This window comes from Rutilus rutilus (genome assembly GCF_951802725.1).
Source record: "Rutilus rutilus genome assembly, chromosome: 15".
In the NCBI taxonomy this organism is placed as follows: domain Eukaryota; kingdom Metazoa; phylum Chordata; class Actinopteri; order Cypriniformes; family Leuciscidae; genus Rutilus; species Rutilus rutilus.
In genome coordinates, this window is record NC_140220.1 from 5,126,023 (window position 1) to 5,139,218 (window position 13,196).

General features: G+C 36.7%; 1 protein-coding gene across 6 annotated transcripts in view; it reads left to right on the forward strand.

The window, feature by feature from the left end:
• dnmt3aa (DNA (cytosine-5-)-methyltransferase 3 alpha a) overlaps positions 1-13,196 on the forward strand; it is a 46,967-nt gene that overhangs the window by 4,969 nt on the left and 28,802 nt on the right. For 4 of the 6 annotated variants that reach the window (XM_084432895.1, XM_084432896.1, XM_084432897.1 and 1 more), the window contains exon 3: positions 6,006-6,113. In XM_084432895.1, the coding sequence (XP_084289021.1) occupies positions 6,006-6,113 (108 nt within the window). Of the gene's footprint in view, positions 1-6,005; positions 6,114-8,089; positions 8,205-13,196 lie in introns of those variants that run through there. The other 2 variants (XM_084432898.1, XM_084432899.1) reach the window with 1 other exon arrangement.

Sequence of the window (13,196 nt, forward strand, 5' to 3'; positions counted from 1 at the left end):
AGTTTTACGATCTCTTTATGAACTTTTTGAAGCTACAAAGTGGTAGTTGCGTAGCTGTCAATGGAGGGACAGAAAGTTCTCAGATTTCATAAAAAATATGAACGAAAATCGTACAGTTTTGGAACGACTAGAGGATGAGTAAAAGATGACAGAATTTTCATTTTTGGGTGAACTAACAAACCCTATAAGTAAATTAGATGAGTAACTTTTTCCAGTGCATCACAATTACTTTAAAAGACGCTAATAGCTACACAATCTCGCCTACTTCCATACTATATAGTAGGTGAAAAACAGTATGTGAGCTATTGAGTATATGTCCGAATTCGGAGTAGGCTATTCATTAAACAGTATCCGAAAAGTACTCGGATGACCCACTGCTTTCGGCGAGATTATGATTTATGAATTTATTTATTTTATAGTTATTTTTCAGATCACACTTTTATCAGGCTTTGCACAATTTATATCCATTACATCTGTGCTTGCATGATTGTTTTTAGCCTAAAAGCGACAAAAACAGTAAAGCTGATGAGATATATTGACAAAATATATGTTACTCATATATTATTACAGCTGTACCTTAAGGTGTAAGGAAAGTATGTAATTCTAGTTGGAATAATGTAATGTTATTACTTTTAACTTGGAAGTTATTATAGCTTTTTTTTGTTGCAGAGCCACAGAACTAACAGATCTAAACTGATAAAATCTCACCCCTGAGCTAGTCGATACCTGAAACGGCCCATCTTTGTAATCAGTAGGCGAAATAACCACATAAATGATTAGGGAAACTCATTAAAATCACTGATGAACATTAACCTGGGACCCATCAGAGATTTAACAGTCCCACTGACCTCAGGAATCTGGAGAGAACCACTGCAGTGTCATTGAGGTTACGACTGTGGGTGTGTAGGAACGCTCTAGTAACTCTTCATTTTCCTGCTCCACTCCTCTTACAGTTTAATGGCCGTTCAGTTGTTATAAATCTGTTTTTTAGTGGTTGGACCAGCACAAGAGTCACAGTAGTTTATGTATGCTGGCCTTACAGTGATCAGAAAGCCTTGCCTAACTGATTTATGTGGCTTGGAGTCATGTGAGGTGAGGCGTGTGCTAGATTTTCATGTCACATTGAAGGTGAAATTGTATTACAGGGTTTTTTTTGTGGGGAAGAGAGTCAGTTTACACCTAAATTTAGACAAAAGTGAGTTTGTGACAGAACAGACTGATGATCTTTTGAACTTTTAACACCTTATGTGTACTGAACAACGCTTTTTATTCCCAGTGTGATTGTGTTGGGGGGTGAACTGGTGTTCTGTCCTGTTTTCATTGGGTTTCATTAACTTTGCACCAACTTTGGTCTGTTGAACAGGTGAATCAGTTACTAGAGCTTTAGTAATCAATCTCGAACAGAGCAAAAGTTGTGTTTGAGATCATGGGTGTGTGTGTGTGTGTGTGTTGATTGTGGTGTATTTTATTGCTTTGCTCATTCGGATGTCCTCTGTGAACCCGACTGAAGGTATTTATTGGCTGATATAGTATTTATGGCAGCGATCAGATAGTGTTTGCTTTGGCAGAGAGAATCAACCTGTTTAAAAGCTTGTGCTTGCATATAGGAGCTCACAAACAATTCAGTGTATGTCCTCAATATGCTTTATTTTGGTCACACTTTAGTTTAGGGTTCAATTTTCACTATTATTTACGACCTTTGCCTCAATAAACTCCTTATTACTGCTTATTAATAGTTAGTAAGGTAGTGGTTAAGTTTAGGTATTGGGTAGGGTTAAGGGATGTAGAGTAATGGTTATGCAGAGTAATGTATTAATATGTGCTTTAGAAGTACTAATAAACAGCCGATATCCTAGTAATATGCATGCTAATCAGCAACTAGTTAATAGTGAGAATTGGACCCTAAACTAAAGTGTTAGCCTCAGTATGAATTCCTATTGGTTGTTATACATTTTCTTGGTGTTATTGTGAATGGTAATAATCGCAAACTGTTTAAATGAGGATTTGAATAGGAAATGCCCTGACCTTTTTATATATTGGTCATTGAACATTGTGGAATTATTTTAATGATGATGCTTAGTTTTTAATATAAATGTATAATAGGGCTGCACGATATTGGAGAAAAATGCGATATGCGATAACTCATTATATAATGCGATACGATAATGCTTAAAGTGTGTAAAATAAACCTGATATAACCTACATACGTGTTTCTTTTTGTGACAATAAAACATCCCTACAGCTTCTGAAAGTGAACATCAGTGTTTTACTGAAACAGAAGAAGTGTTATTTTAACATCAGTGTAAACCACGGGGTTCAGGGTTTCAGGATATCCTACATTAGGTTTATTTAACAGCAGAAACTGAATAATCAAATGTAAAAAATAAAACTCTGCTTAGTTTTCACTGTATGTATTAAATATATATACAAATTCTTATTAAAATTACAAAAGTTATTCAGCCAAGAGCAGTGAGTGATTTTCTCCTTGTCTTTTGTTCATGACCACAGTTATTGCAAGCTGTTGTGCGATATATACATTTGCGATATTTGATCATTTCGATATATTGTGCAGCCCTAATGTATATTATATATAGTTTTTAATTGATTCATTTAGCCATCTGTACACTCTTAAAAATAAAGGTTCTTAATTGGCATCTGTAGTTCCACGAAGAACCTTTAACGTCCATGGAACTTTTCCATTGCACAAAAGGTTCTTTATAGTGGAAAAAGGTTCTTTACACTTAGGAAAGAAATGGTTCTTTTAAGAACTGTCCCCTGTAAGGTTCTTTGAGGAACCCAGAATGGTTCTTCAATGGCATCGCTTTGAAAACCCTCTTTTGGAACCTTTCTAGGATAGTAGGATAGTGTGCAGGTGTATTTTCTTCAGTCATTTCAGCTTATATGTGTGTCAGTCTGTAATACTCAAGCGAGAGATGGAGAGTGGAAAATGTGGAAGGAAGAGAGAGAGAGAGAGAGGTGCAGGACCCAACAGACTCGTTCCACCGGGGAACTTCCTCCTGTTCTTGGCCCAGTCTCGTTGCTTGGCAACAGCAGTGGCCCAAAATAACCCGCTGATGACCGAAATAATCTGGAGATGACAAAACCAGACACAAAATGTCTCCTGTGCTCTGATGTTCTGATGTAATATTCTACTATACTGTTAAAAACGGAGTCATGTGCTTCATACCGTAGTACTCTAATAATACAAGCAACACTTATAACTTATTATTCTGTTAGTACAATTAATACCACGTTTTGTTTTATATCCGATTATAATGGACTGAAGGACTGCAATAAATCATGCAATGGGCAATTATGATTTATTTCAGTGATATCTCATGAGATGAAGTACATCACATCACTTATAAGATCATCTCATGATATGAGTGTTTATCTATCATCCATCTGTTTATCTATCCATCATTCATCTGTTTATCTATCTATCCATCTGTTTATCTATCATCCATCCATCTGTTTATCTATCCATCATTCATCCATCTGTTTATCTATCATCCATCCATCTGTTTATATATCCATCATTCATCCATCTGTTTATCTATCTATCCATCATTCATCCATCTGTTTATCTATCTATCCATCATTCATCCATCTGTTTATCTATCTATCCATCTGTTTATCTATCATCCATCATTCATCCATCTGTTTATCTATCCATCATTCATCCATCTGTTTATCTATCCATCATTCATCCATCTGTTTATCTATCTATCCATCATTCATCCATCTGTTTATCTATCCATCATTCATCCATCTGTTTATCTATCATCCATCCATCTGTTTATCTATCCATCATTCATCCATCTGTTTATCTATCTATCCATCATTCATCCATCTGTTTATCTATCCATCATTCATCCATCTGTTTATCTATCTATCCATCATTCATCCATCTGTTTATCTATCCATCATTCATCCATCTGTTTATCTATCATCCATCCATCTGTTTATCTATCCATCATTCATCCATCTGTTTATCTATCTATCCATCATTCATCCATCTGTTTATCTATCTATCCATCTGTTTATCTATCATCCATCATTCATCCATCTGTTTATCTATCCATCATTCATCCATCTGTTTATCTATCCATCTGTTTATCTATCCATCATTCATCCATCTGTTTATCTATTCATCATTCATCCATCTGTTTATCTATCCATCATTCATCCATCTGTTTATCTATCCATCATCCATCCATCTGTTTATCTATCCTTCCATCCATTCATCATCCATCTGTTTATATTGCTATCCATCATCCATCTGTTTATCTATCCATCATTCATCCATCCGTTTGTCTATCCATCATTCATCCATCCGTTTGTCTATCCATCATTCATCCATCCGTTTATCTATCCATCATTCATCCATCTGTTTATCTATCCATCATCCATCCATCTGTTTATCTATCCTTCCATCCATTCATCATCCATCTGTTTATATTGCTATCCATCATCCATCTGTTTGTCTATCCATCATTCATCCATCCGTTTGTCTATCCATCATTCATCCATCCGTTTATCTATCCATCATTCATCCATCCGTTTGTCTATCCATCATTCATCCATCCGTTTGTCTATCCATCATTCATCCATCCGTTTGTCTATCCATCATTCATCCATCCGTTTATCTATCCATCATTCATCCATCCGTTTATCTATCCATCATTCATCCATCTGTTTATCTATCCATCATCCATCCATCTGTTTATCCTTCCATCCATTCATCATCCATCTGTTTATATTGCTATCCATCTGTTTATCTATCCATCATTCATCCATCTGTTTATCCTTCCATCCATTCATCATCCATCTGTTTATATTGCTATCCATCTGTTTATCTATCCATCATTCATCCATCCGTTTATCTATCTATCTATCTATCTGTCTGTCTGTCTATCTATAATAAAAAAAACTATTGTAACATTATAAGTACAAAAGAAATAATTTCAGACATGAAACCAGTTATTCTCTTTTGATTGGTCTAATATGAAGCAACACAGATCAGTGAGAGTTCACGTCATGTTGACTGGTGGATGGTTTGGGGTTTTCATATCTCTGATGGACTTGAGGTTAATGTTTAATGACTATTAACATCCATTCACTCATTTGTAGAAACACTCCCCTGGTGACCCTTGACCTTTGGGGACTGATCAAACTTCATGTTGTTTCAATGGTTACGACAGAATGATTTATGAGAGAGACAGGAGAGTTCATGAATTATATCTGCACAGTGTGTGTTGTGGTTTCATGGTTGTGTGTGATAGGACTGGTGGATAAATAACATTAGTGGGCACATGGTTGCCGGGATTGTTGCCAGGGAAATGACCTCATGGTTTTGTTCAGGAGAGCAGCATCATGACCTCCTGGAGACAGTTGCTAAGCAGTTTTCACCTTAGTAACCGCTGCCTCTCTCTCTCTCTCTCTCTCTCTCTCTCATCTGACTGGATCCCCACTGAGAGAGTCCAGACGGATCATCTGTGTGCGTGTGTGCGTGTGCGTGAATCTGAAAATATTTATATTAAGTCCTTAAAAGTATTTTTTACAATATGAATCAAAGTCCTTAATATTGCTTTTTCTTTTATTTCATTTTATTACATTTGAATTAATTGTATTATATTTTATTCATAAAATAATATTATTTTGTTTCATAAAATATTAATTCATTATTTTTCATAATATTTTATTCAACTGTATAAAATGCTATTAGGAAATAGCAACTTATTTTTAATTATATTAAAATAATAATGACATGCATTTAATTGTATTGACTTCTTGTCATTGTTAACAGGTGTTTGCTAAAGCAATCATCATTGTTGCTGATACTCAATATTTGTGTGAAAATATATTTTATAGAGAATACGTTCTCAAAGTATAAAGGCATTTTTGAGCCAGTGTTACTGACGAAAGAGGAAAGAAAGAGTGTGTGTGAAAGAGAGAGAGAGAGTGTGTGTTTATTGTAGCGCTGACGTGTTTGTGTGTTTTAGAGTCCAGAGGCAGAACATGAAGTGTGTGAGGTCACACATGAAGACAGAGTGACGGACACACCAACACGAAGAGTCGGACGACCCGCTCGAAAACGCAAAACACCAGGAGTGAGTACACGTGCACATATGCACAACTATGGCACTCAGCATTAACACGACGTGTGTTCTGTGAATAAACAGCATGTTCATCGCCTTGTCTTCCGGAGGGCAGTAATTCAGTGAGCTGATCTGAATGTCTGTGAGTCATGACTGAAAAACGAGCAGCTGATCAAATACTGCATGAGACTCCGGCGTCAGCCCTGTACGGCGTCTGTGCACTCGCCGTGTTGATTTAAAGGGACAGTTCGCCCAAAAATGACAATTCTGTCATTATTTACTCACCCTCATGTCATTCCAAACCGTTCTCCTTTACAGAGCCTAGCGCTCTAATTTACAAAGGATTATGAAATTCCTCACTTACAGTTTGTGATGTAGCTGCCGTCAGATCTCGAGTCGTTTCTTAAACATCAAATCAGCATATTGGAAAGATTTCTGAAGGATCATGTGACTCTGAAGACGGGAGTAATGATGCTGAAAATTGAGCTTTGATCACAGGAACAAATTACATTTGAGAATATATTCAAATAGAAAATGGCTATTTTAATTTGTAATAATATTTCAAAATGTTCCTGTTTCTCCAATATTTTTGATATACAGTACTGTGCAAAAGTCAATGGCATGTCAATCCAAATGGTTTTAAGTCAGTTATTTATATCTTTTGCTGTAGTGTGTCAGTAGGAAATATCAGTTTACATTTCCAAACATTCTTTTTGCCATTAATTGTAATAATCCAGTGAGATTTGTGTACGCACAAGGAGTCTGACAACAGCCGGTGTGATCTGATCTCACCATCGTCGAGTCCGTCTGGGATTACATGAAGAAACAGAAGAAACTGAGACAGACTAAATCCAGAAGAACTGCGGGAACGTCTCCGAGACGCTTGAAGAAACCTTCCTGCAAAGCTACCTGGAAAAACTATGCGCAAGTGTACCTGGACAAAAGCCGTTTTAAACGCAAAGGGTCGTTACACCATGTATTGATTTGAATTAGTTAATAGAAGTTAAATCATAAATAAATTCAATTTGTGAAATTGAATCAAATTTATTTTTGAAAGCATTCTCACTTGAACACAAGTGCCAGTACTTTTCACAGTGCTGTAGCTTTGCAGGAAGGTTTCTTCAAGCATCTCGGAGACGTTCCCGCAGTTCTTCTGGATTTAGTCTGTCTCAGTTTCTTCTGTTTCTTCATGTAATCACAGACGGACTCGACGATGTGAGATCAGATCACACCGGCTGTTGTCAGACTCCTTGTGCGTACACAAATCTCACTGGATTATTACAATTAATGACAAAAAGAATGTTTGGAAATGTAAACTGATATTTCCTACTGACACACTACAGCAAAAGATATAAATAACTGACTTAAAACCATTTTTTTTTTTTTTTTTTGTGGTGGTGGTGGTGGGGGGTACTAACATGCCTAAGACTTTTGCACAGTACTGTATGCAAATAAATGCAGCTTTGGTGAGCAGAAGAGACGTATTTCAAAAACATTACAAACATCTTACCAACCTCAAACTTTTAAACGTTAGGGTGTGCACTTCATAGTGACCACATCTAGTGCACGAGTCATTTTGAGTAATCTTATGATGTTTTTTTTGGAGCTTTGGAACTATGAATTGCCATTGTATTTAAATGTGAGTTGTGTTTTTAGGTCTCACCAGTATCTGTCCCCATTCACTTTCATTTAAAATGCACTATCTTTTAAACTCCTTTTGTCTATATCACGGAAAAAAGCAAGTCATTGGTTTGCAATGATATGACGGTGAATAAACGGTGACATCATTTCCAGTTCTTGGCTCAACTATTCTTTTTTGGACTGTAAAAATGACTACATTAACCAGTTAATTCAGATGATGATGCTCATTTTAGTGGTTAAACCCATTTTACTCATCGCATCAGTTTAAGTGACGTCAGGGACAGTCCCATCATTCATTCACCGTGAGTCGTATGCACCTGTGACTGAATCTGAAACCCGCCGTGCAGCACTGAGAGCTTAGAGACAGGTTTATTCGCTGAACAGGAACAGGAAACTGCGGCTGCTGCAGATGTCTGAGTGAGAGAAAGACGAGGTGCTCTAGACTGTAGCTCTATGAGAATGGTAAGTTTGAATCGATGTCTTGCTAATTGTTTTAGATGAACATTATGATGATCAGAATCTTGAATGAAAACTTGTTTGAAACCACACGATGACAGGATTTTTTTGGTGAACTGTCCCTTTTAGAGTCTTGATCTAAAGGCGCGTCGCAATGTTAAAAGTAGCCATTTTACTTTCGTTATGTGCATTTTTCGAGTGTTAGAAGGATGTTCAACGAGACAAAAAAAAGTTGAATGGGACTTGCTGTTATTTTTTAGGGAATTGAATGGAATTGAACCAGAACAGAGCCAGCTAAAATAAAATTAGTGTTGATATTAATTTGCATTATTTTTCTCATTATTTATGTATTTGCTCTGAAATGGAGGTTTTAAAGGGGTGAATTTTTCAGGTAGAAGCATCACTGTAATCAAACAGCCCGAGTTAAAAATCAGATTGTTTGTAAAATACATCACGAATCGAGTTGCTGACGAGATGCTTTCTTGTTTTTACTAAATTATCTTTCTCTCTCTCTCTCTCTCTATATATATATAAAAAGAGATCTCTGTGTCAGTCTGGTTCCCTGTTAAAGTAAAGTTTAAATAAAATATATTTATTTATATATATATTAGGGCTGCACGATTTGGGGAAAATGTCATATTGCGATAATAGAGGTCAATATTGCGATTGCGATATGATAAACAAATGGTTTCATGAGTCAACTTGCTTGGTTCTCAAGGAAAATAAATGCACACACAGATTAGTGATAATCTGCCTAAAGAAAAAAAGTTATTTAGTCAAGAGCAGTGAGTGTTTTTCTCTGTTCCGTTTGTTCTTTGATTAACTTTAGCGACAGATATAATTAGTGGCTACTGTGTACTGTCCCTTTAAGACCAGTCGCTGCTGTCAGAGGATCTCACACGCGCCTCATTCTCTCACGAGTCACAACTCTTCACGTTCATCATAAGACTACTCTTATGTTATGAAGATACTCGACAAAAAGACATTTTGGCATAATTGTGTGTGTTATTGTTCGTTCAAGCTCGAAAGAGAACTGTATTCTGGCATGCTGTTTTGTGCGCACGCACGATATTAGCGCGAGTCTTTCTGTGTGTCACAGACTCAGGACATTCACAGGCAGCGCGTTCATTTTGGCATAACGTACAAGTGTGTTGTTCGTTCTACCGCGAAAGAGAACTTACTGGCGCGCGTCTATCTGTGGGTCGTGTGTGTGTGTGTGTGTGTCAGGAGGACATTCACTGACAGCGGGTTCTTTTTTGTCTTATCGCGCATGAATGGTTTAAAAGCATTTGCATGAATAAGAGCGGGATCATGTAACACTATAGCCAAAGGATGCCAAAAATTAACAGATGCTGCGTTAATTGCGTTAACAGCTAATTTGTTTATTTAATATAAAATAGCGTAGGCTTGACATCGCGATTACAATACGATTAATCGTGCAGCACTATCTATATATATATATATATATATATATATATATATATATATATAATTTATTGTCTACACATGAATTTCGTAATAAAAAAAACCTACCTGGCATTTATGATATATCAGCATTATATCAAATATTGAATCTTCAAATTTTCTTTCATTTATCGGCATATAACAGATTTGTTGCGGTTTCAGTGTTTTTTGTGTGTTTTTTTTGTCGGCCATTTATCGATAATTGGCCATAACATGAAAGTAATTATCAGCTTAACCATATTGATCTGTGCTTCCCTAAAAAACATTTAGCTGTTACTGTTGTTGTTGTTGTTTCTGTTGCTGTTGTTGTTGTTGCTGTTGTTTTTGTTGTTGTTGTTGCTGCTGTTGCTGTTGTTGTTGTTGTTGTTGTTTTGTGTGCGGTGGAGCTTATAGTGAAAGATAAGCATCATCAAGTGTCCAGTGTGTCAGCTCCTTCAATAGTGTTTAAAAGTCCAGAGTGAGCAGAGCCGAAAACAAGACGCTTTTATTTGTTTCAGATGTTTTGGCCACTAAATATTTTTCATACTTCCAAAATGTGTTGCTCTCAAATGTGAGAGATTCTCACAGGTGATATTTACGTGTTAGTGGTTTTCATCTTTTACATTATATGCAGGTACTATTCTATACCATGTAAACACACATTTATCATATCAGTGGACTTGGTTGTGCATTATCGTTAGTAACAAGTTGTGAAAGTGCGAGGGGAAAAAAGGGCTACAAGATTTACTGCAGACGTCTAATAAAATCATCACAGTCGTGTCTTCATCTAAACCAACAGAAGTCCTGTGGGAATTGGGAGTGTTTATTCAGTAGATGAATGTTGAACACACTCCTTCGCCTCAGGCCTCACCATCCGCTTTAATGTACAGTCGCTCCACTGAACCATTTGATCCATTTCATCTCCTTGATCTTGCAACATCCATGTAGTTTCTGTTGTGGAATATGTTTGGATTTAAAACCTTCACACAAATACTCAAGCGAAATCAATGCTTTTGAATGAGTGCAGTTTGTGTTTCGACACTTGTTGGATGCATGAGATTGAGCTTGTGTGGCTAGACGCATATGCATTCACATAATTTTCTTCGTTTAAAGAGAATGAGTGAAGAAGTGTGTGTGTGTGCTTGTGTTTGAAACACCTGCGGGGCCTTTGAGGTTTATAGTTTCTCACCTGTTGATTAAAGACATCAGCAGCTGTCAAACAGTGTTGCCAATCACTCTAATTAAACCGCTAATGTGTGTGTGACTGCACTGATTCGCGAGTGTACGCGAGTGTGTTCGGCATCTATTAACTCGCAGACAGCAGTAAAACTCACACCAGCCCTCGTCATACTGAACCAAAGAGACTTTTATTGTTCATCATAAAGTTAGCAGACAGCGTCACGCTGTAGGACGTCCCAGCAGCCCCCGAACATTTTATTGATTTCCTGCTTGTTTTTAACATTGATGGATGATAATGTCAATGTGAAATCAAATATTTTCTTAATTATTTTGAAGAAATTATCTTCGACTTCATAGTCATTTAGCAAAATATGTTAATTTGCTCCAACTCTGAAATTATGATCAAAATCGCTATTTTTAAAACCCTAAGAAGGCTCAACACAACATGAAACTTTGCTCTCAGTATCACCAGAGGCTCTACACATGAACTCCAGCATTGAGAACATTGTTTGTACACAGAGTTTACTAAAAAGAAAGATTTTGAACAACTCACTGAAGCTGTGTCTGTTTTGACAGTCAAAAATAGTCGATCTCCGAATGTGAATGAACTGACTCTGAATTTTAGTATCGCCTTTTAATATATGAGGATCCTTTTTCAAATACAAGGTCAATATTGATTTTCACTAACGACAAAACAACAAATTATCCGTGAATTTATATGGAACTAAGCTTTAGGAGCTTTCCATCTTTACTCTCCTCCCTGTTACGTTGCATTCGGAGATCGACTATTTTTGACTGTCAAAATGCCGGCGGACACAGCTTCAGTGAGTTGTTCAAAATCTTTCTTTTTAGTAAACTCTGTGTACACAAACAATGTTCTCAATGCTGGAGTTCATGTGTAGAGCCTCTGGTGATACTGAGAGCAAAGTTTCATGTTGTGTCGAACCTTCTTAGTGTTTTAAAAATAGAGATTTTTGATGCTATCATATAAGTGCTCCGAGCACTCCCATTCAAAAGGCATTTTGACCGAAAACGAAAATACGGTCAAACTTAAAAGTGGCGTTTCCATCCTAATTATGCTTTTACACGAAAGTTTGCCTCGGGTAGATTAACAAAAAGACCCTAGGCTGCATTTTGGCGAGAGTTATCCTTTAAGTTAAGTTTTAGGTGATGCAGCCTTTTGAAAATTTTGCTAATAGTTAATGCTGTAAATTTAATGTCAGTTAACATTAATGTGGTGGAGATTACAGAAATTATAGATAAATTAACAACATCAAATAAATAAAATAATGTGTTGTCTCAATCAAAGTCCTGTTTCACTCAGACATCGCACAGAAATGTAAAGTGCACGTATTATGCTATTTGAAAGGTTCCTGGTTTAGTTTTGGAGGTCTCCTGCAATAGTTTTACATGCATCCTAGGTCAAAAAACACTTTCATTTTCTCATAAAATACATTGCACATCACCTCATTTCTCAAAGAGTCTGAAAACGGTGCGTTCAAAGACTTATGCTGTGATTCATTTGCCTACTTATAATACGCCCTATTATACGTCTGTTTTTGTGAAGAAAAAGTAGTGTTTAGCAGAAGAGTAGTCAAGCTTTGGGACTTCATCATAATTGCGTCTTTAACGGGCCGCTCTGTCGCTTAGTTACATGCATCCTGTCACTGCCCTGTCAATCATTTTGTCACAGTTAAAATCCTTCACGTTCAATTTAATTTAATTTCCCACCTTTTCTGAGAGAAATGTAGTGGCATATTGATCTGCCAGTCGTGGGTCTTTCATGCAGAGACTCTCCTCATGTGTTTGCAGTTTGCATAATGATGCATTTAAAAGTTAATGACCAAACGTATCATTACAAAAGTTCACAATGCTGGTGCAGATTAAATATAATGTGGATAACACTCAATAAATGTCTTTTCATCAGGTTAGATACTGATTATTAATCACTCAACCCCCTTTTATCTAAACCTGTCTACTTAACCGTCGGACACGTACATCCACCATGTTTGTAGTTTTTAACACTTTTTTTCCCCCTTCATGTTTGTAGTTCTAATTGAATCCTCGTCCAGCATGCAATGGGTTATGGGCAATATTAGCCGTTTGAGTGTCCTCGGATCTAACCGGGAAAGTTGACCTTCAGAGTATATTTTGAATACTTATTTCAACATACTATCTCAGCTCTGTATCTTCCTCAGCACGTGACACACAGTGAAACGAATGATGCCGTCGGTTTTTCCGTATTAATTCCAGAGCGAGTCTTCATCCTTTTGAAATGCAGTGCGGAAAACATGTCGACACACGAATCAAACTTTTCCAGTCTCTTCTACAATTACAGTGTTTGAGGGTCAAAGTAGACGTTGTTCTCGGGCAGCC